Raw genomic sequence first — 27,957 nt, 5'->3', positions numbered from 1 at the left:
TGCCTTCTTCAGAGGAGCAAAGCAGCTCACATCTAGTGGCTGCAGCAGATGGGAAGAATGAGGTGGCATATAGAGAGCTATAATAGCATTCTCTCTGCAGAATTGATCAAATTCAGCAGTGACATGGCTCTCATGCCCATCCAGAATCAAAAGTCTATATCTTCCAACTGTATAAGCCTGAGTATGCTTGTTAAACATCTCTTTCAGCCATATTAGACCAAGCTGATCAGTGGTCCAGTCATTCTCACTAACCCCAATTACCCAATCTGCTGGCAGATTTGTATATCATGAAGTCTGGTGTAGCTTGCCCTTGAGGATAGTCATTGAAGACAGGCTTCATCCTCTTGCATTGACTGACTCAATCACAGTCACTCATTCCCTATTTCCTGGCTGTATAAGAGATGCCTTTCCAGCTCTTTCTGACCTAGTGACCACTAAGGTTGTTGAAATAACCCTCATAAGAAAGCCAACTTCATCAAAATTATATGTATCCTCAGGTAGAATTCCATACTTCTTCATGGCATTATCCACCATTCTAAACCACCTCTTTATAATCTCTGGATCTTCACATAGAGCTCGCTGGTGATCATATCTGTGTGTGAGCCTGGTCTTCAGCTCAGAATGATGTTTAATAAATCTTCACACCCAGCATTCTTTAATGCTAGAGAATATGCTAGATCCACGGGCCCTGAGTAGCTCAATGGTCATATATCATACACTTGCAATTCGGGGGGGTAGGCCTCTCTCATCCATGGAGATTATCCATTGAACTAGAGCTTCTTCTTCTGTAGGTGTCAATTTCTGGCGTTGAGACTGGGATTTCACGCGTGGAATGCCTCCATGTAGTTGATTGGATAGAGTGGCATGAGACACCATAGGCCTTAGCAGCAGCTTGAATGCTAGAAATTTGCTTGATTTCATAGGCTCTAATGGCCAAAAGAAGTTTTCCTTCCTGATTAGAGGCTTGAATTTTCATTGTGGTTGAGAAATTGAGCTTTGATTGTTGATGATGGGTTGAAATTGGAAAGATGGCCAGTTGAGTGATCTGGCCAGTTGAGTGATCGATTACGTTAGTCCAAATCTGATTACATAAACTATCACATGGTAACTAGCTAATTACTTCCGCCGCCGCTGCTCGTCACCTCGACTTCAACTTTTAACTCGTGTTTCATCTTCTACTTCCTCTATCCCCGCATCCATTTAGCACAGCCAGCGCGCAGGCATGGCAGGGACCAGATATTGTTGCTGGCAGCGTCGTTGTTACCGTACTTGCCCTACAAGTTGCCACTTGTAGAGGTTGCTGTCCGCCCGTCCCCCGCGCAGCAGTGTATATTTTCAGCTTCATCCTATAGTCCTGGCCGCCTCAATTTCAGATGCATCTGCCAATGACCCCGAACCCCGAGGCCTCCTGGACAACGTCATCGAGGCGGTTTGTAAGGTTGCAGAGCCCTGATGCTTGTTACTCCCCGTGTCTATCAACTATCCCAACTCCCAAATAACGGCTCACACGCGTCGTCATCCTACCACCCTAACTTCCATTCCCTGACTTCCTGGGACGTTGGGCCGGCGGAATACAAACGCGCCGCTGATATGCTGCTGGTCCACCAGATTGGCAGCGTCCGCATAGGCGAAGTTGTCCGGTATGGATATTCTCGATTTTCTCTTGCTAACTTCTTTTATGCTCATGCGGGACGATCAGGTTTACTCTTACATACACCCCTTCCGCGGATCATATCCGCCCCACCCCTACGGAGCTCTTTGTCAAAGCTAGAAATACATCCGCGATCCCTCTGCGTGCAGCTTACTTACATGGGCCGTACACTCTGTATACCTCCTGTTACCCTGCGTCTTTCAACCCCAACCAGAAATACGAGGACTATGAAACCCGTGGCGTCCCACAATTTGAACCAAATCTAAAGGCTGGTGGGTCCTTTAACGCTGTAATCTCGGTGCCGGAGAGACCTGCAGATTTACCAGGCCCGCGGTCGTCGCTTGAAGTGGATCCGTATAGCGTGACTTGGATAATCGAAATTGCATCGCAGGTGATTTTTTCAACCAGCGCTGCTGTGAACTTCGAGGTCCTTGTCGGGAGGGATTTGAAATCTTTGGAATTAGGGGCGGGAAACTCGACCGTCTTGTCTGCTCCTGGCCATGTTCGCGAGCTCTCCAAGCGTGGCTCAAAGGGACCCCTTGAGAAATCCTCGGGGCTAGTGAAGGGAGTATACTCAAGCGCCATCAACTTGGTCGTTGATGATACCGCTAGCCTTTGGAACACCCCGCGTTTTCCGTCTTGGACTGAAAAGGAAGACCTTCGGAACCTGGAGATGGCGCAAACGGACGTAGCCAGGGAAGCCCATGAAGCTGCTGAAAGCCAATCTATCAAAGAACAAGGAACCCAAAAGAAGCAGAAAAAGGTACATTTCGTCATCTTAACACATGGACTACACAGCAACCTCGGGGCGGACATGCTATATCTTAAAGAGAGTATAGACGCCGCTTCTGAAAAGGCACGGGAAGATGCACGGAAGCAACGGAATAAGGCTAGGGATGCTCAGTCCGGACCGCCAACAGACTCAGACCACCCATGTCTCCCCGATTCGCTCTCAGAGGATAATACCCGCACCGGCTCAGAAGAAGATGACGAAGACTATGATGAACATGTTATTGTTCGAGGGTTTCCAGGTAACGCTGTTCGCACTGAAAGAGGTATTCAGTATCTGGGTAAACGGCTTGCAAAATATGTCCTCCTCATGACATACCCTGACCAGCCGTACCTCCCTGTCAAAGAATCACATCGGAAATATCGAGCATTTACCAGCCACAAAGATTCAATGCATCCTGGCCATGCGTCTCATTCTGGAAGCACAATCTATCGCCAGGACCCTAAGAACTCAGATTATCCTTACAAAATCACAAGTATCAGCTTCATAGGTCATTCCCTTGGCGGTCTCGTTCAAACATATGCCGTTGCTTACATTCAAAAACACTCTCCCGAGTTCTTTGACAGAATCAAACCTATTAATTTTGTGGCGCTTGCATCCCCATTTCTCGGCCTTAGTAACGAAAACCCAATATATGTCCGGTTCGCTTTGGATTTTGGCCTAGTTGGCCGGACTGGCCAAGACCTTGGTCTTTCTTGGACTGCACCAACGAGAGTACGAAGTGGATGGGGCGCGATGATCGGAGGCTTGGGAAACGGCTCCTCTAATTCCCATAATCAACCAGATCCCAAGTCAAAGCCTCTGCTGAGGATACTTCCAACCGGCCCCGCTCATGTAGTGCTGAAGAAATTCCGCAATCGTACAGTATACTCGAATGTCGTGAATGATGGAATTGTTCCATTACGAACGTCATGTCTTCTTTTCCTTGATTGGAGGGGTCTTGATCGTGTTGAAAAGGCTAGACGGGAAAATGGTCTTGTGGGAACCATGGCAGAATGGGGGTGGGCTGAAATTACTGGTGCCAACGTTAATACTAATTCAATGCGTTCAACGAAGCCAATGGCAAATGCTGGCAGTGGTGATAGTGAGCCCCCACGAGAGAGGAGTGGCAAGTCGACCACACCCATATCACCGAAAATTCGAGAAAGTGAACTGCTACTAGCCCATAGTGATCCCCTGGAAGGCCAAGGTGAAGGACTCGAGAATTCTCCAGAACTTCCGAAGCCATCCCAGTTTTTCAACATGTCAGACATCACGGGATCCTCACTTGGGTTGAAACTCGTGAACCATATTTCTCCTCCTTCTCAGGGTCCTTGGGCCAGTTTCCTTTCTCTATTTAGACCACATGGGAAAAACAACCGCAATACCAGGGGCACAAAAATCTATAAACGGAGTCAGACTGTTTGCAAAGATGATTCGCCCGAAGCCTCATGGACAGATAGACCATCCGAGTCACCCCGCAGTGGATTGGTCAGAGGCGATTCTTTATACCAGGAGGAAAATCTCCATGCGCCACCAAAGACTACATTTCTAGAAGCAGCCGGTGATGTGCTCAAACCCCCAATACCATCTGCAGATTTCATCCTTGATCCTTCAACACGTCCGCGAACTATCTTCCACGATCGTGTGTACCATCCATCGGATATCCCTCCGCCCCCCCGTGTCAGAAACCGCAGTTTTTTCTCCTCTTCCAGCGTCACCAATCTTCCCTCACCCGCCGAAAACCCCAAATCTCCAGACCAACCCAACAGCCCAACAGTCAAACCGACCTCGGATTCTTTCTTCTCTTCAAGCAGTGGCATGAAAGTCGAGGAGAAAATTGCCCGTGCCTACCACAAGGACTTATCCTGGCGCAAAGTCCTCGTCCGCCTAGAGCCTGACGCGCACAATAACATCATAGTCCGCCGCATGTTTGCAAACGCCTATGGCTGGCCTGTCGTGAAGCATCTCGTCGATACGCATTTCGCAAACACCGCTGCCGCTCAGACGGCAGATGAGTTTGAAAGTGGCGCTGAACGCGCTTTGCCAACTAGCTACCCAGTCTCAGAATCTGGAAAGGAGGTCATTGGCCAATTCGATGCCCCTGGTCAAGCATCAGCAAAGAAACCCGAAAACAATAGCTGTGAACACACATTAGATTCATCTGAGGAAAGTAACAAACCCCAGGAAATGCCTTTACCTTCCTCAGCTACCACCAACCACACTGACTCCGCGGATACCAACAACAATCTCACCCTAATCAACCCACAACCGCCGTCCAGCAGCGTGAGCCGAATTTCCTCTTTCCACTCCAGGATCTCGTATCAGGAGTCCTCTAGATGGACGGATCGGTATTTTGAAGACAATGTCAACAGCCCTTATGACTCCCAAGACGAAGGCTACTTTCGCTGTAGCGGTATCCGCGTGACTCATATGACTGAGAGCCATGTTGTGAGTGACGAACTGACGGAGTCTCCAACAAAGATGTTGGGCGCTGCGACGCTTGATGCCAAAAATGAACCGAAAGAAGCTAAGGCTGAGACTGAGACTGAGACTGAGACTGAGGAGACTTTGGCTGGCTGCTCCTCTGGTGACTTTGGCGCGAAACGGGCGTCTGAGCAAGATCAATGAGGATCCTTGGTTCTAGTTCCTTTATGGATTTTTGGATTTCGTTCTTCTTTTCTTTGTCTTTTCTGCCTTTATGGGGATTTTAATGGTTTTCGTTTTTAACGATTTGCCAGGCTCATCAGCCCGTCTCGCCCTGCGATATCTATCCCCTAAGGCAACGACGTCATGTAACGATATCATGTCTTCTTACTGCATATATATCCACGGTAGAGCTTCCGCAGCTGGAAACGCCTGACACACTCGGAGTTGGTCATTCCTTGTTATGAGTATTATGTACCATATTACCTTTTAAGCCAAACCCCTTCTCCCTTTCTTATACTCTCTTCAAGTACTTTATTATACCGTTCTACCTTCGGTCTCCCTCCTGTTCTGTTTGGTCATGAATTGGATAAATTAAGGGTTGATGTGCATATATGTTCATTAAATTTCTCTTTTTGTAAGGTTACCAGCTGCTGTTTTTCCCATTAGACCGTTGTGCTATTAATCCTCTTGTCAAGAAAATCATGGTCAAAGCAAAAAAAAAAAAAAATATGGAACAAGTTAAATAATTGTTGGGTGTTACAACATGGAGTAGCCCATCACACGTGACTTAGGCGTATATAGACTTGCTATCTCTTCCTAAATAACAAGGATAAAGTAATAGTATTATTGTTTATGTACTGTTGATCTCTCATCCGCTTACGGCCCCTGCAGCCCCCGAAGCTTCTATAAGCCGCTGGTATTTGACCAGTTGTTACGCTCCACATCCTGCACGTGATCTAGATAGCCGTATCTAGCCTCCGCCTCCCGGTTGCAGATCTGCTCCCAGAATGGCACAAACTGTCAGAACTATGATAAAAACGCCAAATAAGTAGTATTTTCTCCAACATTAAAAACAGAGTTTCCGATGGTTGGAGCGGAAAATGAGGCGAATACGCCAACTGTCTCAGGGCTCGTCTCTGCGATATCCTACTATTGACTCCTCCTACATCTCAATAATTTCAAATAATTTATCTTTGACGGACATTAAATCTTGAACATTACCCAGAAGGCTTTGTGTTTAAATCTGTAACCTTCCAAGATATATGTCCTCCAGAGATTTGGGATATAACATCCCTCCTCTGGCGCTAGGAGCAATATTTCCTTCAATATTTCGAGCCGGCCAGCTTCGACTCTTATTGTCGCCTTTGTCAGATTTTCGGGTTGCCCACAAAGCATTGATGTTGGTGGTTACCTAAAGCGCGAAAACAGCATCCGAGGAGGCAGAAGCCAGCATTCAGGGGAGTTTCAACCGTGGTTGACCTTAAACTATGGGCGTCAGGTGAATTTAAAACCCTAAATTAGGAGGAAGCGACGAGCCTCCAAGATAATACTTCTTAGATAGTTAGTATTTCTGTAGAGGATATACGCCGTGGTTGAAAGGCTCACACCAAGGTAGTTAAGTGGTAAGTCAACATTTAGCTTCTCTATCCTGCGCCGAGTCTGCCTGGCGTGCAAATTCCAATAAATGGGGGTTGGGCGTCCATTGTGTCGAACTGTTGGTAGAACCATCCCAATTAGATGTTGCAGGGTACTGGCCAGGGTTGAAGGTCATGGAAATGTTAGTTGTGATCTGTGTACATGCACTGCGTTAATAAATTTGCCTGATGAATATGCTTATTGTGATGTATAAAGGAATTGGTATTGTATCATACACCGCTGCTTTCCTTGAGCGTCGTGCTTACCAATAAATGGAATTGTGGGTGAAAAATTTGTAAAGTAGAATTTCCTGCTGATGATGAAGGGCAAGTGTATGCTTTATCCGCTTTGGAGAACATAGCTTCAAAAAGGAAGACAAGAACACAGTTGCTCAGTCGCACAACCATCGTCGTAATCCTTTTTCTTATGAAGTAACTTTCACGTCATTATTAGCATGATTAATCCCATCCTCATACCATTTTTTATCCATCCCGGCCCTCTTCCGATCCTCCACATTAAATGGTCCCCGAAGCGGGCCCCTGAAATGCCTCGTAACATTCTCCCGGAACACTTGCACTGCATCCGTCCCTTCTTGCTCACAGATCCAACATAACCACCTATGCCCAGTCGTCACATGGGTGATCTCATCGTTATGAATGATTTCTAGCGTTGCCACACTCTCCATATCCCCCGCATTGCGGAATTTCTGGATTGTCATGGGATTCACGTCGAGACCCCTCGCCTCATGCACGAGGGCGATGATACTTATTCGTGCTCGAATATCGTGTGCAGTCTCTGTGGCGGAGAGCCAGAGGCCGTGGTGGACAGGGAGAGCTCCGAAGCGTGAGCCCAATTGCTCCAAGCGCGCACGCAGCAGGGAAAAGTGTTTAGCTTCGTCCGCAGCGACTTTGAGGAAATCATGGAAGAAAGTACGGGGGAGTTCCTTTTGCGGTTCTGAGTTTGTTCGAAATGTGGAGAATCGCACGCATATGTCAATGGCGAGATCGATTGCCCAAAGCTCGATGTTAGCCAGAGAATGTAGCATAGCAATACGGCTTTTGAGCGTCCCACCACGACCTGGTTTGGGAGTTTCCCAGGGGTTGACCTCTGCCAGGTTATTTTGGCGGGGTGGTTGGTCCGGGGGTGCCACAACTCCTCGCCCCAGAGGTAGTGGAGAGGTGGAAGCTTCGTTTTTGGTGAAGAGGGAGAAGAGGTGGGTAGTTAGTTCGATTTTGTGTTCAGGATCCGCTGTGTTCAGGATGTGAACAGCCCAATCGCAGAATGTGGCGTGCTCGTCTAGATAGCGAGGTACAGATTTGGTATCCTCTCCCCCTCCTTCATCTCCTTCTTCTTCTTCTTCTTCTTCTTCTTCTAGGAGCTCAGACGCCGCAGCGGAAGTAGTGGTCGCAGTCGAAGGAAGCTCCATTGTTTTCTTCTTCCTTTCGCGCCTCTGTTGCTTCTTCTTCTTCAACATGACCTTCTCGCTGACGGGTTCTATTTTGCTCAACCCCACATCTTCGTCTCCATTCTCCTTTACACTGTATCTCAAAGTCACAACCTCGCCTTGGATATCAATGGGAAAAGTGCACGTTTTGATGCCCACACTAGACTCTCCGGTCTCGACGTTGAAGTCATATGCATGCCATGGACAAGACACAATGTAAGTAGAATCTTCAATATCAACCTGAGATTCGGCCATGGGGCCTCCCGCATGTGGGCATTCTGCCTCCATGGCATAATATGACCATCCATCTGAGGTTTCGTTGGCTTTTGGTGTGGTGGAGGGCTCAATGCAGGGTAAGCGGAAAAGAACTAGCCGCTTACCATCGGAAAGATGAATCACATATCGAGCCTGTGTAATGTCTGAGAGTGCGCCTAGCCTAATCGACATAGCTATTGTAGTGGAATATATGTGCAGTGGTTCATAATCTTCAAAAGAATACTCTTAAAGAGGCTCGATCATTCATTGCACGAGAAACTTAGAAGAGTGGAAAAACATTAATCCGGCTCATCAAGCGCGAAATCAGCCCCTGGAAGCACATGACTAACTACTACATACCCACGAGGTAAGCAGCTCTCTATACAAATGTTGTCTTGAGCATGACGAATCAATTACTACAATTCCTACCTGGCTTTCCTCAGATAGATAAAGGCGTCATTACTAAGAGGTTAGCAGTGAGCAATCCCTGCATTAGACAACTTGAATATAATCCTCCCGAGTTGATATCCAAATGATGATGATGATGATGATAAATTGAAAACACAGTTCCTCTCTCAAGAAGGAACAAGAAAATATTGAAACATTATTTCTCCAATAGGTAAATGGCAACAGATATAATAGAAAGAGATATGACCGCCTTCCCATGATGATTACCAAACAGAAATGCACAGACAAAAAGCCCGCTTAACAAAAACTACCAAGGACATAGCATCGTACAAAACATAAAGCGGTCACAGAGAGATAGGAAAATATGCTCTGAGAATGAATGAGGAAGATAAGCAGGTAGAATATAAGATATTCAAAATGCTCATATGCGATGCCGCTGCGAAAGGATGGAATGAAATTCAAAATTGAAGGGACGCAGGTGCTGAAAACAATCCCTGCATTGTGTGTGCTGTACTAACGATCAGCGTAGGCATAGACGTCATTAATACCGTTCGGAAGCAAAAGACTCCAATCAATATCACCGGTGGGTCCAGGCGTTGTTCGTAACCGTATATTAGAAAGATCTGGTCCAAAGGAACACACTTTTCTTTCACCAATGTTGCCCTGCCACATGGGAGGTTCCCACTACCCAGAAAGCTAATATGGCGGCCTGTTCGACCGGACCTCGTAATATTCGTATCTTATATCTCGTGGCGGTGGCGAAGGCGTATGATTGAGTAAAATATGGCCCGTCTCTTCAAACGGAGCGACAAACCCCTCATCATAGACCTGCCACGGCAGCATCTGCATCTGCACCGGATAAAAGCGGGGCTGCTCGTTCGGATTCATCACGTAACCTCCAGGCCCAGGCATAGCTATATGCATGCGGCCAAAAAGACCCTGCAAATTCCTGGCCATCTGTTCGTCCCTCACCTCTTGCTGGCGTCTCAGGTGCAATTGCCTGGTCATATGTTCATCCATCTCCTGCCAGCGGTGCAAGTGCCTGGCCATATGCTCATCCCTCACCTCTTGCTGGCGTCGCATATCCATATCCATCTGCCGCTGGAACTGCATCGGGTTCCCCCATAGGATGTGGTTGGGGAAATGCCCCTGTCTCCTCCGCATAACAATATGGTTTAGACGGTCCGCTTCGATGGCGGCGTTGCTGAACCAGGGACACTCGCATGTCTTCCACTTGGCGCCGCAGATCATACAAAATTCAGCCGTGCAGCGGCAGGTCATGTGGTTGCAGCCCTCACGCAGCTCAACCACGGCCTTGCAGTTGAAGCATTTTTGCCATCCCTCTTCCTTGGCCACCTCAGCAAAGAGTCTGGTATCTTCGTCCTTCGGACAGTCACTATCCATGTGCCATTTGCCGTTGCACAAAGCGCAGACTTTTGTCCTACACTTGGAGCATTTGCCGTACTTTCGGCCGCCGGTGGCACCGGAGCGGGTATTGAGGTGAATATTGCTGGGCTTGATCCATTCGCCGCATCCCTTGGCGGGACAGTATATTCTGTTCTTTGTGGTGTATTCTTGGTATTTCTTGTTCCATTGCATCTTGAATTTCTGGTCAAATAATTTGTCGACGTGTTTGAGAGGGATGTGATCTGATGTGCAGCATTTGGGGGGCATATGTTGCGGGTCCTTCACGGACAGCTCAAATATGCGTTTGAGGCAGTCCCCGCACATTCTATGGGAACAGGCAAGCTTGGCCACTTTACTGATAGGAATGTCGTCCGAGAGACAGGTCAAACATGTAACCCTAGTTTCAAGATTCAGGGCGTTAACTTATAAAACCACGCATTGACATTAACATGAAATTTCACATGCTACATACTTCTTCTCCACCGCGGGCTTAGCAGGAGATGGGCCACGAAAAAAAGTTCCGAACACACTAGGACTCTTCCCACCCTCCCTCACCAGCGCTGGGCGGTTCTCTGGTTTATCTTTGACAGCTACCGTCCGCGCCGAGCGAAGGTGAGCAATCACGGGTGGAGCTTTCTGTGCTTTCGAGGGAATCTTAGTTGTCTGGTGGTTAGAACGTCCCCTGGAAGGAGAGCTTGATTTGGTTGTGGTATGAGAAGAGTGTTGAGGAGGATCAGATACCCTGGAACGTCTGCTAGGGTATTTCTTTTCCCAATGAGCCATCACGGTGCGTTGGGTAGTATTTCGCAGAAGAACTGGGCCTTTCCCCACAGTAGAATTATGACTTTCTCGTGGAGACACTCGGGTGGAGTTCGAGAGCTTGGGTGTTGATAGGCTCGATGAACGATCGATATAAGAATGCCCCTTAGCAGTTCGGGAGTCAAAGTTCTCATTCCGGCGGCTATCACGAACGGATTCGTCAGTTTCCCTCTCCGGAAATTCGACCCGGTGAGACCTGCGCCGACGGTGTTTATTTTCCCCACCTTCATCGCGATGTCTGGATCGATGATGGCTATGATGGTGATGATGACGTTCTAATCGAGATGACATTATGATATGTAATGCGGATGAGCTCCGGTGGTACCTAAATAGTGGGGATCGTAAACTATTCGTCAGTTCGTCCGTCCCCCCAGAGCTCTAATCGTGCAAGTGAATAGAGAGAGCGATGTTCACGTCCACGTGAATTCAAGGATAGAAGTCAGCTGTATATACAACACACTCTCGACAGGGTTTCCAGAGAGCAAGCTTCGTTTTATTTTGGGTGTGTGTATGTGTGTGTGCGTGTGTGATTTCTTTTTCTTTTTTGTTTTTTCCTTTTTCTTTCTTTTCTTTCTTTCTTTCTTTTTTCTTTCTTTTCTTTCCTTTTTATTCACCCTGGAGAGCAATTAATTGTAACCTTGGAAACTATCAGGCACAGTGGATATAACCCGGAACCATCAATATGACAGAAAGTCAGTTTATTCCTTTCGAGACGATGTATTTCTCAGGGAACATAACTTTCGCAGCATATTTGTCCGCATGCCAGTCGTAGAGAAAAAAAAAAAAAAAGCAAGGGAAGAAGAAGGGGTATTAATCTCGCCTTTCCCACGTCCTTGCTCCCCCTTGAATACTCTTTTCTCTTGTTTTACAATAATGTTTATCGGGTTTGTTGGAACGGGAGAAAGAGGAATGCAAAGAAATGCTCACAGCCCCTCACCACCACCACAGAGTATCACCCATGTCATAACGTCCCCGCCAGCGAGGGATACATGAACTGTTCGTTCGCAAGATGTGGATGGATCGGGCGGGGGGAAAGACTATGATGACGATGGCCAACAGCGCGAATCTTCAATCAAATACACGAGACATCCAACCCCAGCCCAAAAAGACATTTGCTTTCTTTCTTTACTTTTGGTGGAAGGGCCTAGGATAGTTTACTGGGTATATTTAGCTTGTTAGGGCCACTAGGCCGATTAAGAAATGACAGTCCGGAGTAGTTCACGCTGTATTCATTGGGAGAAAACATGCATAGGTTCTTTGGGGCCGATTGGCAACAGCCTGACAGGCAAAGGTGAGTGCCACTGGGTGGTTGACAGAGCCGACAGTGACCTGGTAGCTTTGCATGCCACGCTTTTGGGCCAACGTGAAAACCAACAGTTGCTGGCCAGCTGGCAGGGCGAGGATGTCCTAGTCAGATCCAGTCGTATCGATATTTGACCGCCTCGAGAGTCACAAAGGTGAGGGGGCTTCCAAGATGTTACACCAATTGGACGAGCAGTTGAGGAGGGAATACGCTAAAAGCAAAACAAGGCTGCCGACTCCGGGTCGGTTTCTCTTCTTTTGTTTCTTCTCCAGATCCTGTCGTTGGGTGTGAAGTTGAGCGTGAGATGGAGCAAGTCTATGCAGGGGGTTGGCTAGTTAATGAATGCCGGTGCCGAAAACGGCAGGGTCACGTGGATAAACGGCTGCGACGCTGGGAACCCCTAGACAAGAACAGACGAATTATTATATTATTGTTCATTTTTAATGTTGAACGGGAAATATGTAACCATGCCCAAGCTACAAATACGTTTACTATGGTCCTAGTGGAGCACCTTGGGAAAAACTAGCATGACCAAATGCGTATAGTATCTGCTCAATCCATTGGGGCTACGCTGTGACTTCAAGTCTTACTGAATAGACGATTGAAAGAGGATATTGTATCGATGATGGTTCATCACTGGTATGCAAGAAGACTTTGAATGAAAAGAAACAAGCATGGGATTGATTCTATCTACTGGTTCTAGCAGCCGGGTTTGAACCTGTATCTATCACAATCGCATCTTTCTATTTCCAAACCTCATTTAAAAGGGGTTAAGTATATTGAGTGAAGCAGAAAGAAATATGCATATATCCCCTTATCATTACATCATCAATATTCGGCTACTCCCATACGGAGAGTTGAAAATAAATAAATAAAATAAAATAAAATAAAATAAAATAAATAAAGTAAAAATAAAAATAAAAATCGTGTCCCAGAGTCAAATTTGCCCGGACAAGCCTATTTAAACGCCGACTTTCAAATCCCATCCAAGAATTATAAATTAAATTGATTGAGCATAGCCGCGAAATGCATTTTAATGGTTCCATCAGCGACGTATCCTGCAGGAAGCATTCTCAATGAGAATAATCGAAAGTCCCCTGCATATGTCCCCAGAGCTCCTCGATAATCTCCTTTTGACCCTCCCCATTCGGCGACGCACGGACAGCAAGGTACTTTCTCCCATCAACTTTCCCTTCCCATCCACCGGGGTTCCCGTCCACCACAATTCCCCCAGCTTCTGTCAGAATGACCCAGCCCGCACACACATCCCACGCCCAACAACCGCCCTCCCAATACAAATCAAGTACCCCCGCGGCCACGGCACACATGTTAAGTGCTGCAGAACCCATGCTGCGCATCGAATGCACCATAGCTCCGCCCTCTTCGCGGCTCTTGCCGAGTCTCTCAAAGGTGCGGAGCTTGGTCTCCCAGTTCTGCCCGTGGCGATCAGAACCCCACTCCACAGCTATGAGAGCATTTCCAAGGCCCTTCAGCGGCTCAATCGTGTCGGGTCCCTTGAGCGGAAGCTTTGTCTTGCGGTTCAGATATGCGCCCTTGCCAGCTATGGCAGTGTAGAGAGCTTTTGTGGAGGGGTTGAAGACGACGCCAACGACGGGACGCTTCTTGATGGCAAAACCTAGAGAGATGCAGGAGTTCGGGAAGCTGTGGACGAAGTTTACGGTGCCGTCGATTGGGTCGACGATGAAGGTTGGAGCTTCTGTGAGGGGTTTTGAGGGGTGGTAGGTTTCTTCACCCATGAATCTGTGTTTGATTTGGTTAAGTTATTATCGTGCGGTTGCAAAACTTCGATTGGCTTGGACAGAAGTTAACATTCACGGGAAAGGGAAGACTTACTCGTAATTTGGATATTTGGATTTGAGCTCTTTGGCAACCATTGCTTCGACCGCACGGTCATATTCTGTTACCAGGTCGGATGCTATATGCCAGAAGTCCGTACGTTATTACATCTTCCAACAGAGGTCCGCATGTAGACAATTGGGGGGAGAGATTTACTGTTCTTTTTCGAGCCAACGCAATTGACAAATGGCTTAGCTCCAGTGATGATATCCGCAGCCCGGTAAGCCAGGTCAATGAGGAAATCATGGATCTCCTGGAGATCGGGTGCTAATGATTTGACGCCGTTTTCTGCGACCATTCTTGCTGACGGTACTGTCCTGATGTTTAGGCGGGCGAGGGCTAATTGCGGAGAAGGGGCGGGAAAGAGGAGGGAGATAAAAAGGGTGGGGAAAAGTATATTGAAGGTTTCTGTCCAGGTTTAGCGAAACAACCAATTCTTTTATTTAAGCTCTGAGGGTAGCAAGGTGGAGAATTGTGAAGTAATTAAGGTTAATTACTTTATAGTTACCAAAGTAAAAATGGGAGACAGCAAAATGGCGAAAAGCAGGGAATCCAAACATTTATATACCCAGTTCAAGTGTCTAAGACAACCAAGACGTAGTAACGTAGAACCGGATTAAGTTATTCTAGAGTTTTGGAGAATTGATGATCCTAGATGTATGTAAATACCCTGATGCTGGTGCATCGTGAGATTTAGTTTTATTTAGCAAGAAACACAAATTAAAAAAAAAAAAAAGCCGAAAAAAAAGCAAAGTTCCATCAAATCTTCAAGGTCCCCAAAAAATTGCCGAGAAATTCGAAGATCTGCTTCGTGCATCAACATCTCACCCAACATTGAAGAATCCGGTACACAATAACAGCAATTGAAGATAACAGTAACTGCTCTTCGCAATGAAATAGCCAGACACTCAACCAACCATTCTGGAATCATATCTGCGGGTGATACAGGGTACCTTATGGACTGTACCACTGTAACCAGGTGTACTCATACATCAGTTATCTAGAACGCCTCAAAAGAGCTCATATCGGTCTTGATATATCTCACACCGCTTCCAAGCGAGAACAAACTAGCCTCCGTTGTTTCGAGTCAATGGACCTGCATGATGCGTAGTTCCTCGAGACGCGATGGAGCCAGGAGGGATAAGAACAGCCTGCAAGTCGAATCAGCGCATCACTGCATGCTGCATGCACCAACGAGACGGTGCCATTTGCGCAATCATGGGTCTTGATTATGACTTAATTCCCTTTAACTACAGACTAACTCGTTTGGTTGTTGTACCGGCGAGGTTCGGACTCAATTTCCATGCTGATGTTTTGTCTCGGAGTTCCATTCATTTCAAACGTTCAACGCTTGTTTTACAATATGCACACCATATTTCCGCCCCTCCAGATTCTCTTCAAGTGTTCCGCCGCTGAGAAAAGAGCTCCCTCCCCCCATCAGACATTGCACCATGTCGTTCGGTTATGCCCGTACGCGATCTCACCAAGACCCGAACAATAGGCGTTCTTCTTTCGTGATATCCAGGCAAAATGCAAGGTCTCGAACTCTGTTAATCGTTCATTACTTTGGAACAGTCGAACAAAGGCACGGCATAATGCCTTTTCTTCCCACACTGCAGCTATATCAGTGATTTATGTGCCTGTGATATGTCTTATCTCTTATGCTAAGCCGGCCAGTCGTCGGCAAATTGATGTTTCTAGCTTCTGGCAATGTCGAGGCTCAGGCGGACTTGAATTCGGTAGAAGTCTCGGATCGGGAACTTTGATCTTAAAGGACTAGCTACGCACCATCGAGGAACGGAGCAGATAGATGTGACGGTGTGGCTGGCAGAGAAGAAATAGAAGATTGATAGTAATAATTCTCACCAAGCAACTTATTTAACTAACAGCCCTAGCCGAACCTAACATATGCTGGCAAGCTAGAGACCCAATCGAATCGACACAATCTTCGTATTTGTGGTATTAATTCTAATCCAATGAAGGCAGACGGACCTGGGTTTCAGCGACGTTTTTAGCTGGCTGACTGTTTTAAAAAATAAAAAACCGAATAAACGACGTTATAACGCCCTCAATCCCAGAAGCAAGCAGTAAATAATAATGTCTAATCAAGGAGAGGTTCCCTGGGACATCAAATATTAATATGATAATAATTATACAAACATGAAAATAAGTGAAGTGCTTTCGTTATTTATAACTACCTAATAAGACAACCTGCAATTAGGGCTCACTGACTAAGCAAAATAAAAAAGTTAGCTATTTCTGTCGTAATATTTTGCATCGCAAAAGCGCAACAAGGATCGATTTACGGAAGAGCCGACTGTTATATTTCCTGTAATTCTCCAACAAATATCCGGAGAACTTCTACACTGGTGCGCTCTTGTATCTGGCCACATTTTTCCATTTCGTGTCGTAGTATTTACCATATCTTTCACCAAAATAGCGGTCATATTATAGTGGGCACACAATGCCCACCGAACTAGAAGAGGTATGCAACATACCTCATTCATTGGGCCTCAAAAAGGGTTCCCCAGAAAACTTTGCATTGTCTCGATTTGGTTAACTGACGTAGAAACTTGCGCGATGTATGCACATATAACTAGCTTGTCGAGTTTCTTCATCATGGAAACACTCAGATAAGACAAATAGGTCTGTTGAGGTTCCTCTAGACTTCCTGCTGCATATGCAATAATAACCCCCTTTTTTTATGATAGAATTTTTTCTTCTGTTGTGCACGTATATCTGTATTATTGCTAACTATTTAGCTGATGCCATGCAGCATGTGAAAACCTTCTTGGATTCTCGATATCACAGCCCTCACTTTTTAAGGTTCATCAGCTTTTGCCAGTGCGCGACCTTAAACTGCTTGTTCGGGATTATGCTGTAAGTATCTTCAATATTTCTCTGCAAAGGAGATATGAAGGTGATTTCAAGTAAACTGAAAATGACTCTTTGAGAACGGACTGACGTTTCCTGGCCCTCTAGCCCATTGCAAAAAATGCATTGACAATCTTGATAAACCTTTCCGGGGACGAGGAAGTTCTTAAAGAATTAGCGGAAGATGACGCTTTTCTGGAAACCCTATTGGGCAAAGTAACGGTATTTACATACATTGCCCGCACCTAATTCTAGGCAAAAGTCATAAACTAAATGAAACCACAGAGCAAAAAAGAATCAAACGTCAACGAAATCACTATGCTCCTCGCCAATCTTGCCAAATCAGAAAGTTTCAAACGCATAGTAAACCTAACCCGCAGCGTGCCGAAGGGTGTTTCCGACTCCCCCAAAGCCCTCGACCAATTAATGGACTGTTTCATCAAGGGGCAGAATGGGGGTATCAACAAAGCCGCTGACTCTGACTATGACTACCTAGCCTACCTTTTCGCAGACATATCCAAGTTTGAAGAAGGCAGGGCCTACTTCACGACTAAACAGGACTACGATTCTGTCATTCCCATCACCAAACTCACCGTTTTCACTGAACACCGCAGCCACATCCGCAGAAAGGGTGTAGCATCTACACTAAAAAATATCTCATTCAGGATCAAATCGCATCCGCAACTGCTGGCTGAGTCAGATGTTAACATCCTCCCTTATGTACTGCTACCTCTCGCGGGACCCGAGGAGTTCACGGATGAAGAGAGCGCGGCGATGTTGCCGGATCTACAGCTCCTGCCACCAAATAAAGAGCGGGAATCTGATAAGGATATCATATCTACCCATCTAGAAACATTGCTTCTACTAACAACAACGAGAGAGGGGAGGGACCTGATGCGGGAGGTGAAAGTGTATCCGATTATACGGGAGTGTCATTTGCATGTTGATGATGAGGGGGTGCAGGAAGGGTGCGATCGATTGGTGCAGGTGCTTATGCGAGATGAGGAGGGCGAGGGGGGTGCGGAGGAGGAAGCAATGGCGAAGGCTAGAGCGGCAATTGAAGATAATGTTGATGACGACGCGGAGATTGTTGAGTTGTTTTGATACAATAAGTATCATCCAATGATATTTAAGGAGCGCAATCATAGTAGTAGTAATAATAAAGAGGACTAGCTAGCTAGTTTCTCATTAGAACAGCTGGACTGTGAAAACCATATAGTCAAAAGTGCCGATCCATAACATATTAATGGTCTTTGAGGATATAGCAAAAGGGAGGGGTTATATCTATCAATGGGCTCTAAACAAACTCGCTAACGCAAGCTGGTGACACCGGGTTGAAACAGTTTAAAGATCATGAACTCTTTGCATATATATATAATTTTATCGAGTATTGGCCTGGAATCTATGCCACGCTAGGCGCGTTTAAGGAGCGCAGAATAAACGCGCGGATATAACTAGGTTTTTACCTTGTCCATCGCGTCTCATCTTTGTAGCTTATGCAAGTCATCAATGATCATCTCACAAACTCGTATTTTTGATAGTTAGCTGATTTCTACTCGGATATTTTGAGATTATGAATTGAATCAAAACAAAAGAGCTGGGCGGCATTTGAGAAGAACAAGAAATAAAATTGGTCGTCAACTTCTGCATCTACTCTTACACTCTCAAATTGCACTATTTACCCTGTTCAAATCCTCCCACCAAATCCCCAAGTCCTCTGGTTTTCGCCACTACATTTAGACGCCTCCAATGAGAGCAGCTTGAGAGTAATAGCGCAAATCTCCGCCATGGAGGTGCAATCGGATCGTTATGGTACGTTGAAACGACAGCTCCTATTCTTTTCTTAATATCGTATTGCCCACCCACATTTCTATAATCGATCAACAAATTTAAAATTCCATTCCTTAGGATCATATTCCCATTCTCTATCCGCCAGCCCTTGGACCCGAACCCGAAATCCGCCCCTGCATAGCGGAACTGCTGCGCACAGGATATCAACCATCAGAACTAATCCTGCGCGTTGAGCGTGTCATTGAAGTATTAATTACTCCCGGCACGGCAACAGCATCACCATCCTCAACATCTGAGCAACCGAAACGCAGATCGTTCCGGATTTTTCTTAGTGATGGCGAATTGGTGATACAAGCGCTGTTGGGGAAAGCGCTGCATCCCTTGGCTCTGACGGGGGAGATAATGGCGGGGTCTGTGGTGAGCTTGGATCGGTTTGAGGTACGGAAAGGAGAGAGGATTGGGGAAGACGGAGGCCATGTGGTGTTTCTGGCTGTTTATGGGTTTCGGTGTTTGGGTGGGACGAGGACTGGGCATAGAAGAGCGTGGGCGTCAGCGACAGCGAGAGGGAATGAAGTGGAGAGAAGGGCAGCTGAACGGAAAAGGAAGAGGAAGGATGATGGTGGCAATGATGAGGACGATGTTGTTGACGAATCTAAACGTACAGAAAAACATTTTAGGTTAAGTCATGTGGACGAAGGCATGAAGATTTCAGAATATGTCCATGCGTTTAAAGCTCAGGAGTCTGAATATTCATCAGAAAACCTGGACAGAGTATTTGATGCTGGAAATGAAGTTGTTCAAGTCCTCAAGGATTTTGAAACTCTATATCACCAAACCTGTCCTGGTGTTTGTCCCGGGCAGCCAGCGCCAATGCAAGAGCCAGGAAAATCCATCCCACAAGAACTACCAGTACTCAACGATGGCCTTCCCGAATCGCCTGAAGCCAGGAAACCAACAACCCCCATCCCATCACTTCCAACAGGAGAAACCGCCCACACGATCATCCAAAACTCCAAAATACCCACACCCCGCCCCTTCAAGCTCCCAGGTATCCTCAAACCCATCAATCGCCCTCTCAACCTCCTTACCCTCTCCCAACTCCTCCACCCACCCAAACCCTTACCAAAACGCAACTACCTCTGCGACATCCTCGCCGTGATATCCTGGATATCGCCCACCATCGTGAAACGTCCCCACATGCCGCCCAAGCGCGATTTACGCATCATGGACCCATCCTTGGAAGATCACCAGCAAAGGACTGGAGTATCCGTTAGCGTGTTCGCGAATGCGGCGACTTTCAACCCGCCCGTGGGGACCGTGGGGCTTTTCCGCAGTCTGAAGACCCATGAGTGGGAAGGTGTGAGTTTGAATGCGTATGAGAAGGATTGTTTGGGGAGGGAGTGGTTTGTGAGTGATAGGGGAAAGTTAAGGGAGATCATGGAAGGGGACAGGTGTGGCGGCAGATTTGATGTTGAGGGTTTGGAGGGGTGGTGGAGAGGGAGGTGTAAAGATGGGGGGGAAGAGGGAGAGTAGCGGAGGTAGTGACGGACGGAAGTTGATAAAAGGGCTCTTTTTTTTTTTTTTTTGTTTTTGTACAATTGCTTCTCGAAATGATCTTATGATGCCATGATATGAGAGTAGGTGCAGATACCAGCTGAGCAATGCATCTAGAGTGGTACTCCGGTTTAAGAATAAATGTGAATATGACTTAAAATAGTAAATCTTCATTATTAACTATGAAAACCATGCTAGCAACAAATTCATAATAAGCAATATGCTTGAGGAGAACGTGTGAGGAGAACCGTGTGTGAAGAAAACATAAATAGACAAAAGTAAACTCTAGAGGATATTAATACCAGAAGGAATTTCTCTGGAACATGTCCAGATGATGGGAAATAAGTTACAAAGTAATCAACAACAAGAGAATTAAAGGCAAGAAACTTCAGAGATGCCATAATTAAATCTTATGATCAGGCGCTGTAGACATTGATGTCCAAATGATGATCTGAACAGATGTACATGAAAGAAAATGAATCAACAAAGAATAATGAAAGATACCAGAAATCACAGGGAAGTAACTATCACACAACCACGACAATGTACCAGAGCATACTACACCATGACTGATGCGGTAGCTCACAGGTGTACTACTACAGCGAAGAAAAACTGCCATCACTTAGGTGCTGATGAATCCTTCATCTCACCACCGCAGTGTATCAAAACACAAAGAAAACCGTGGTTGAAAGTTGGTTTATTGTGTATTTACAAGACCCAAGTCATGTAACTCGCGTTGCAAATTGGGCTTATTCTGTGGCGATACTTTGGGCCGGAACAAGTCGTAGCCAATACCCCCATTATCCGTAATCAAAATTATGTTCCTTGCTCTAGCAAATTCATCCTTGATAACGCTAAGACCTCTCATGTTGACACCACCGGCGACATTAAGCTTTGTTCTGAATGGATCCTCGATGGCTAAATAGTACCTTTGTCTCCTCCGGGCAGGGTTGACATGTTCCCCACCTTCGCTAACGTCCCACCCCTTTTCATTCTTCGTCGTCAGTCCACCGCTGATTCGGACCGAAACAACGTCAGTCTTGTAACAGAATCGACGACGCCCTGTGATAAATTTGCCCGCAGAGTAATAGTCAAAAAAACCCCTCAGGAGTTCGACGACCGGTTGTTTATTGCGTGTCAATTTCCCCTGATGCGCAGCCTTCTTTATTGCGGAAACGTCTCTCCAATAGAATACCTCGCACCCCTCAATCCACTGGAGTTCGTGGAGACCAATGCTGGTGTGCTGCAGGTTTTGGGAGAACAAGAGGTTCGACGACGTTTAGAAGGAAATGGAGGATCATTAAGACATAGCCGTACGAAGAGAGGGTCCGAGTTGAGGGGCCGTTGAATTCGACGTGCGGTAGCCCAATGTTTCACAAAAGTGCCCATCTCCAATACGCGAGTGTCACAGTTGGCATAATTGTGAAGGAGTTCCGTCGAGTGGATTGCCAGATCACCGCCTGAGGAAGGGAAATGGATGATGATGATGTGAACTCCTGAACAGGTTTTGCGATGGCCGACTACTTCAGCGCCAGTGGCTGGGTTGGCTAACTCTGTTGGTAATGCTGCGGATGAGGTTTCCATTGTTTCAACAGATGCATCGCATACAAAGACTTTTGTCACTCTTCCTGGTATAAATGACATGAACAATCCATTCCTATGGAAGGCCTCTTTCAAAACAGTGGGCATTTGACTTCTCAGATGGTAGAGCATATTTTTAGAGATGAACTGCAAATCTGCAATAAAAGTCAGTAATACAGATCCTGACTTGAAGCTTTCATAGCAAAAAAGATTCACAACCACATTCACAAATACCTCAATTCTCTTCTTGAGAAATTCCTTCACAGCTTTATTTGACATCACAATCAAATTGCAACAGAATTTCTCAGCTATAAGAATATGATTATAGGATATGTTCCATTTTTTGATTCATGTGGTGAGGAAGTGAAGATAGTTATGATCAGTTTCTTTGCCTGGGGTTGACATAAAAGACCAACCAGCTCTAGACATCATCATTGTTGAATGCAGAGATCCGAAATGTATAGCAGAAAGAAAAAAGAAATGATAAATCAAGTGTTTGATGAACTTGATTTATCTCAAGGTTTGAACAGTGGGACTAAGTTACAAGAATATGCAGCTTAAGGGGTATCTAAACAAAAAAGAAACTCAATTACAGAAGATGGCATTGGATGAAATAACACTTTTTAATCAATCTTCAAAGAAGTGCACAAGCATTGACCAAGTAAAGTTATCACTCCAGGGTAAAGAGTGTTAAGTGTGTTTGATTGCCTGTTGTTGTGAAAGTTATGAAGAATAGAGCAAGACTTTATAAAGCTCAAAGTTTGATTAACTAAGTCAACTGTGGTTGAAGCTAGCTAACTATATAGGGTTTGTCATATGTGGTGAAGTGGCTGCTCAGAGCAATCAGTGCTCAACTTGCTCAACACTAGTTAACTAGTTAGTTAATAGTTAATGTAATCAATAAGTGAGTGAATCATATAAGTGAGTGAATCACTTCTCACTCTTCATACAATGAGAAATGCTCTGCATCAAAAATATCAATCTCATAAAGAAATAAAGTCTCTACTTAGGAAGAAAGGCTTCTTTTAGTCATTCAAGCATTTAAAAATGATCAAATTTCAAGTATATAAGCTGCAGCCAAGCTATATGAAGTCTCTTATACAACTTTAACTCATTGTATATATAATCATACAGCATGTGTTGACATATTTTTAAAGAATTGAAAATTTAGTCTTACAGAAAAAAAATCTCTTGTTCAATAAATTCTGATCATGAATAAGTGAGATTAGTCTCTTTAAGTTGCAGCTATATAAAAAATTATCAATCTTCTTACCAGTTGAGAATTCAATCCCCCACTCATAGTGAGTGAATGCTGGGTATGAAACTTTATCAAGTGTTATGATGAGCTGAAATTCAAGTTCTCACATAAGTATGATCATCAGCAGACTTTATGTGAGAATTGTGAGATTATCTGTAAGTCATTAGATTTATATAAAATATTATTACAAAGTATGAGATTTTGAAAAATGATATCTATAACTTTGATAAGACAGAGTTTCAGATAAGTGTAATTAAGACTGTCAGAGTGATGACTGAATTTGAAAGAGCTGAGAATTTCGAACTTATACAGTCTGAAGATCAGAAATGAATGACTGTTATTACTGAAGTCAATACAACTGACTGAGTATTATATACAATAATTATTTTCAAAGAAATAATGCATCAATTCTGCTAATATAAGACAGAAGAGCTATTATATGACTGAGTAATTGAAGTTAGTGAGAATGACTATATTACTGATCAGCTGAGCTTGTATTGATTAAAAGAGATGTTCAACAAAAAGACTTTATTCTATATGAAGAGCAGATATCAACTGTTGATTCTAGACTGATACTGAAGTCATGTCTCAGCTGAATTTAATTAATTTTACACTGAGAATTAGATTATTATTCTCTATATACTGTCACATTTCTCTCATCTTCTTCAGTCATTGAAAGTTAACTGCTTCTCATCTTTAAAAACTGCATATAGACAGCAAATAAAAAATCAAATGTGACTTGAAATCAATTATATTAATAAGAAGAAGTTTCTAAGTCTCTATTCTGCAGCTCAAATGCAGACTCTGACTGAAAGCAATATCAAAAGCAGCTTTAAAGCTGCTGAACTGATTCTGTACAATTCTGAACAGATTCTTATAACTTAATATCATAATACATATTTCCACTCTTTCAGAGATCTCTCACAGCTCTTAGACCTTCTGAGTGACAGTTATATCACATAATATACATCAATTAAAGCAGCAGACTGAGGAAATTAAAGAATATATCAAGCATTGTACACAGAGCTCACTTAGTTTAATCAATCATGCTCTAAGTCAGCTGATCAAGAGATATTAAATGACAATGCATAATGCTGCTATTTTAGCAGCTGAAAACAGAGAGTTAAGAGCTCAAAATGTCAAGCAAAAAAGAAAGCAAGAAAGAGACTATATATATGTAGTTCAAGAGAGTGCTTTGAGAGTTGAAGAAGACTTGAATTATATAAAGAGTTAATAAATGAGAGCAAAGAATGATTGAGACTGCTGAGTTGCAATTACAAAAACATACAGCATCACAGTGTAGTGTATGTGGGATTACTGAGCATACTGCTCATACATGCTCTAGGCATATAGAAAATAATTGATAATATAATTCTTTCTCTTTTTCTTTATGATTGAGGCATAGATGCATTCTCATCGTAGAGTGGGGTAAGAAGTGGCCGACTTGCTTATGTGGCCGACTCGCTTATTGATTACGTTAGTTAGCTTTTGCTTATATAAGACATATCATGTGATCTCTTAAACTCTCTTGTTCAACCTCTAATCATTTGTTCATTCACCTCAATAAAGAAACAATATATTTGACCTGTGTTGCTCCCTTCTGGCTGTTTCTCTCTCTCAGAATATTTTTTTTTTTTTTTTTTTTTTTTTTTCACTGACAAGTACATCATCTCTGTGAGAACTGCCTACGAACATAGAGCTTATTCTACTGGTATTCCGTTACCTCTGTACGACTGTCCCAACCGTCCCATATGTAAGCTACAGGTCTCATGGTTCTTTACCGCAACCGCTAAACCTCCGAACAAGTCGTTTCCCCAAGGGATTCACGACTGTGATTAACCAGTTGCTATCTTTGCGACACTTCCGTTTATCTTACGTTCTCGATAGACTCTCGAGATAATACCCTGTCGAGGACACAATACCTTCTTAACCATGAGTGCTACGCCACCCAATCCACCTACACCAGCTCGTCACCCTCCTCCGCCTGGTCCAAATGGACCGTTCATTAAAATACGTCGCCGAAATGCAGACCCCTTAGTCCGCCCGAAGAAGAAACCAATACCGCGTCCACCAGGTCAAGGCCAGCCAGGAGGTCAAGCTGCCAACGGGACAGCAGCTCCAAGGCCTCGACCTCCACTAGCTGTACCTAGACCAAAGCCTTTAGCAAAGCCCAAACCTATCAACCCCAGCGCAGACGACTTGACCGTAAATGGATTTAGCGGACCCTTGCTTTCTGAGACTTACGTTGATTATCCATTGATAACCACCAAACGTGCATGGAGAGAGGGCTTAAAACATCATATTGCCAGATTTGCCTCGAAGAAAAATATAGATCCTAGAGATGAGTCACAGTTTACACGACCGGTCCGTTTACAGCGCCGCGACCCTCGTACCTTGAACACTGGGCCAGCAACCGAGAAAGAGGGCCAGGTTCCACGAAAACAGAGTGAGCTCAATGAGGCTGAGCGGGAGGAACTGGAGGCTAAGAAAGCGGCAAGGGAGAAGGAACGTGCAGAGAATTTGGCACAAATAGCGCCGTCAGCTGCTACTGTACCAAAGAAGGCCAATGCACCGAAACAGCGGACTCAACAGGTGTTCAAATCTGAGATGACACCCGAGGAGATGGCTAGAGCTCGGATTAAGTATGAGGAAGCGCTGCCTTGGCATCTGGATGACTTTGATAATAAGGGAACTTGGGTTGGGAACTATGAAGCAGCCATGTCGGAGACACATGCGATGTTTGTTCTTCAAAACGATGGAAAGATGAGAATGGTTCCGATTGACAAGTGGTACAAATTCATCACCAAAAATCCCTTCAGAACTCTATCCATTGAAGAGGCGGAGAAGCACATGGCAAAGAAGAACAAAGATCCCCGGTGGTTTATTGAGAAAGAGCAGGTTAGAATTCAGAAGAAGGCGCTTGAGCAGTATGCCAAACAGAGCCGACTATTTACCGGGAAGAGAGAAGGGTTTTTAGGGGCTGGTGATGGTTTTGAAGGAGATGATTTGGATTTCGAAGAAGACAGATTTGCTGACGATGAAGAACATGTTGGGATGTTCGACGAGGACGAAGATGTCAAAACAGCCGAGAAGCGAATAAAAGAGGATCAACTAAAGGCCAATATTTTCGATCTTAAGGATGAGAAGATGTACGATGAAGAGGAGAACCAGGAGAAAAAAGAAAAGGAGGAGCTCAAGAATTTTGGAAAGCGCGTACGAAAAGCTCTTCAGCGGAGAGAGAAGAATTTTGATTACAGCAGCGGCTCGGATGCAAATCCTTACTCTGATGAAGAGGTGTGTATATTTGTATCCTCAAAATGACTCACCCCAAGTATATTCCAGATTCTAACTAACCACATTTATCCTACAATAGAGCTCAGATGATTCCGAAACCGAGCGCTTAAAAGAAGAACAGCGAAAGCTAGAGGAACGCACCAAGAAAGAGAGAGCCAAGGAATCCGACAAGAACTCCGGGGTTTCAACAAAGGGCACAAATACCCCCTCAGGCCGCCCCAAACACACCGACCCGCTCAACAAAAAAGGAGCAGCATCCCACTCTACTCGAAAACGTCCTGGTTCCCCCAATCTCTCAGAAGCCAGCGGCACAGATACCTCCCGCAAAAAGCCCAAGAGCAAACACGATGCCCAACCTGGCTCACGACCTATCTCCCCAGGCCCTGCAGCGGCCCTCCAGACCCAACGCAAACAAGGACCCGATCAACCCGGAAGGAAACGTGCCAGAAACGGACCCGGATCGGGTAGCGATGGTGAACGGGCAGCTGGCTCAGGCGCCGAAATGAGCGACGGAACAACAGCTGTAGCTTCTAAGAAACTGAAACTCAACCCGCCAGCCGTGAAATCGCGGGCTGGGACGCCTCATGGTTCTCGTGCGGGGAGTCCAGCTGTTCCAGCACCGACGACACGCCCCTCCACACCCGTCCCGGCACCCGTTGGGATGCCTTCAAACCTCACCTTCCCCACTGCGTCGGAAATTCATTCCGCGATCCCCGCTATGGGTATTGCCAGTGGGGAGTTGTTGAAGATATTCCGTCCTCGTATTGGGGATTCGAAGGAGAATCATCGGAAATTCATTGCTATTGTGCGCGATGTGAGTATTTATGGGAAAGAGGATCGGTTGTTGAGGCCTGGGGTTTTGAAGGAGGGGTCGTGATTGGATTGGTACGTGGATGAGTTGCGATTGGGGTGGGTTATGTATGGATTGGCTTTGGTTTGTTCTTAGGGATTTTTTGATTGGACAGTGAAGCAGTGTAGCGAGTGGGTGGTAGAATGGGAAAGGGAAACAAGGTTGGAGAGACTGAGCCGATTTCCATATTTCTTTTTTTTTTTTTTAAGCGGATAGTAATGATGGCTGTTGATTATAATGGATATGGACCCTGCCGGTTGGGTTTGGTTTGATGTGTTTTCTACGTCCTATATGTGTTGTATGGTATGTAGATGGGTAACTAACTCCTTTGTCACGTTTATGTATTCAGGAATTTATTTTTTCACTTCATTTTCGCCACCCGCCTTGAATGGCTCTTACAGTGCGATACACCAACTGTTTTAGATATCTTCCACGGATTTCAAAATGGCATTTCAACCATTTACTAAATCCCCCTGCATATTCTCCACGTGTTCCTAGCAGGTTTATGCTCACCCTTGCCGCCCCTTAACTCGCTTTCCCACCAGGAATAGATGATATACATGGGAGAAGAGAAGAGGCCTGATTGCTAGATAATAGACTGTCAAGGCTAAAAATGTATTGTCTTGCAAATGCTTTTTGCTCTGGAGTTTCATCAACATATGTAAAGATTAGTATGCCTACGTAACTGGAGGGGCTGAGATGAGTGATCTGCGATGTGGAGAGCTACGTGAAGGGTAACAACAGAGGAATTTATGTATATGTCTAATTTCTATGAAC

The 27,957-nt window shown here is 45.1% G+C and overlaps 8 protein-coding genes across 8 annotated transcripts; 4 read left to right on the top strand and 4 right to left on the bottom strand.

Annotated features, from left to right (window-relative positions):
• Positions 1 to 1,452: 1,452 nt before the first annotated feature.
• PADG_00266 (uncharacterized protein) lies at positions 1,453 to 5,051 on the top strand (the record flags this gene model as incomplete). Its single annotated transcript, XM_010757978.1, has 2 exons — positions 1,453 to 1,640; positions 1,700 to 5,051. The coding sequence occupies 2 exons, from the start codon at positions 1,453 to 1,455 to the stop codon at positions 5,049 to 5,051; spliced, it is 3,540 nt and encodes a 1,179-aa protein (XP_010756280.1).
• Positions 5,052 to 6,909: 1,858 nt separating this feature from the next.
• PADG_00265 (uncharacterized protein) lies at positions 6,910 to 8,376 on the bottom strand (the record flags this gene model as incomplete). Its single annotated transcript, XM_010757977.1, has 1 exon — positions 6,910 to 8,376. The coding sequence occupies one exon, from the start codon at positions 8,374 to 8,376 to the stop codon at positions 6,910 to 6,912; it is 1,467 nt and encodes a 488-aa protein (XP_010756279.1).
• Positions 8,377 to 9,288: 912 nt separating this feature from the next.
• Positions 9,289 to 11,109, bottom strand: PADG_00264 (uncharacterized protein; the record flags this gene model as incomplete). Its single annotated transcript, XM_010757976.1, has 2 exons — positions 9,289 to 10,396; positions 10,472 to 11,109. The coding sequence occupies 2 exons, from the start codon at positions 11,107 to 11,109 to the stop codon at positions 9,289 to 9,291; spliced, it is 1,746 nt and encodes a 581-aa protein (XP_010756278.1).
• Positions 11,110 to 13,194: 2,085 nt separating this feature from the next.
• On the bottom strand, positions 13,195 to 14,276 carry PADG_00262 (uncharacterized protein; the record flags this gene model as incomplete). Its single annotated transcript, XM_010757975.1, has 3 exons — positions 13,195 to 13,882; positions 13,976 to 14,057; positions 14,135 to 14,276. 3 exons carry the CDS (start codon positions 14,274 to 14,276, stop codon positions 13,195 to 13,197), a joined length of 912 nt encoding a protein of 303 aa, XP_010756277.1.
• A 2,166-nt stretch (positions 14,277 to 16,442) lies between these two features.
• PADG_00260 (uncharacterized protein) lies at positions 16,443 to 17,956 on the top strand (the record flags this gene model as incomplete). The annotated part of the gene is made up of 5 exons (XM_010757454.1): positions 16,443 to 16,463; positions 16,548 to 16,560; positions 16,755 to 16,858; positions 16,961 to 17,074; positions 17,138 to 17,956. 5 exons carry the CDS (start codon positions 16,443 to 16,445, stop codon positions 17,954 to 17,956), a joined length of 1,071 nt encoding a protein of 356 aa, XP_010755756.1.
• A 683-nt stretch (positions 17,957 to 18,639) lies between these two features.
• PADG_00259 (uncharacterized protein) lies at positions 18,640 to 20,176 on the top strand (the record flags this gene model as incomplete). The annotated part of the gene is made up of 2 exons (XM_010757974.1): positions 18,640 to 18,664; positions 18,789 to 20,176. 2 exons carry the CDS (start codon positions 18,640 to 18,642, stop codon positions 20,174 to 20,176), a joined length of 1,413 nt encoding a protein of 470 aa, XP_010756276.1.
• A 718-nt stretch (positions 20,177 to 20,894) lies between these two features.
• On the bottom strand, positions 20,895 to 21,781 carry PADG_00258 (uncharacterized protein; the record flags this gene model as incomplete). The annotated part of the gene is made up of 2 exons (XM_010757973.1): positions 20,895 to 21,440; positions 21,515 to 21,781. The coding sequence occupies 2 exons, from the start codon at positions 21,779 to 21,781 to the stop codon at positions 20,895 to 20,897; spliced, it is 813 nt and encodes a 270-aa protein (XP_010756275.1).
• Positions 21,782 to 24,968: 3,187 nt separating this feature from the next.
• On the top strand, positions 24,969 to 27,207 carry PADG_00256 (transcription factor IIF subunit TFG1; the record flags this gene model as incomplete). Its single annotated transcript, XM_010757972.1, has 2 exons — positions 24,969 to 26,330; positions 26,410 to 27,207. The coding sequence occupies 2 exons, from the start codon at positions 24,969 to 24,971 to the stop codon at positions 27,205 to 27,207; spliced, it is 2,160 nt and encodes a 719-aa protein (XP_010756274.1).
• Between the last annotated feature and the right edge of the window lie 750 nt (positions 27,208 to 27,957).

This window comes from Paracoccidioides brasiliensis, assembly GCF_000150735.1.
Source record: "Paracoccidioides brasiliensis Pb18 unplaced genomic scaffold supercont2.1, whole genome shotgun sequence".
Taxonomy (NCBI): domain Eukaryota; kingdom Fungi; phylum Ascomycota; class Eurotiomycetes; order Onygenales; family Ajellomycetaceae; genus Paracoccidioides; species Paracoccidioides brasiliensis.
The sequence above is the reverse complement of the archived record's forward strand: the minus strand, read 5'-3'. Positions and strand labels throughout refer to the sequence as shown.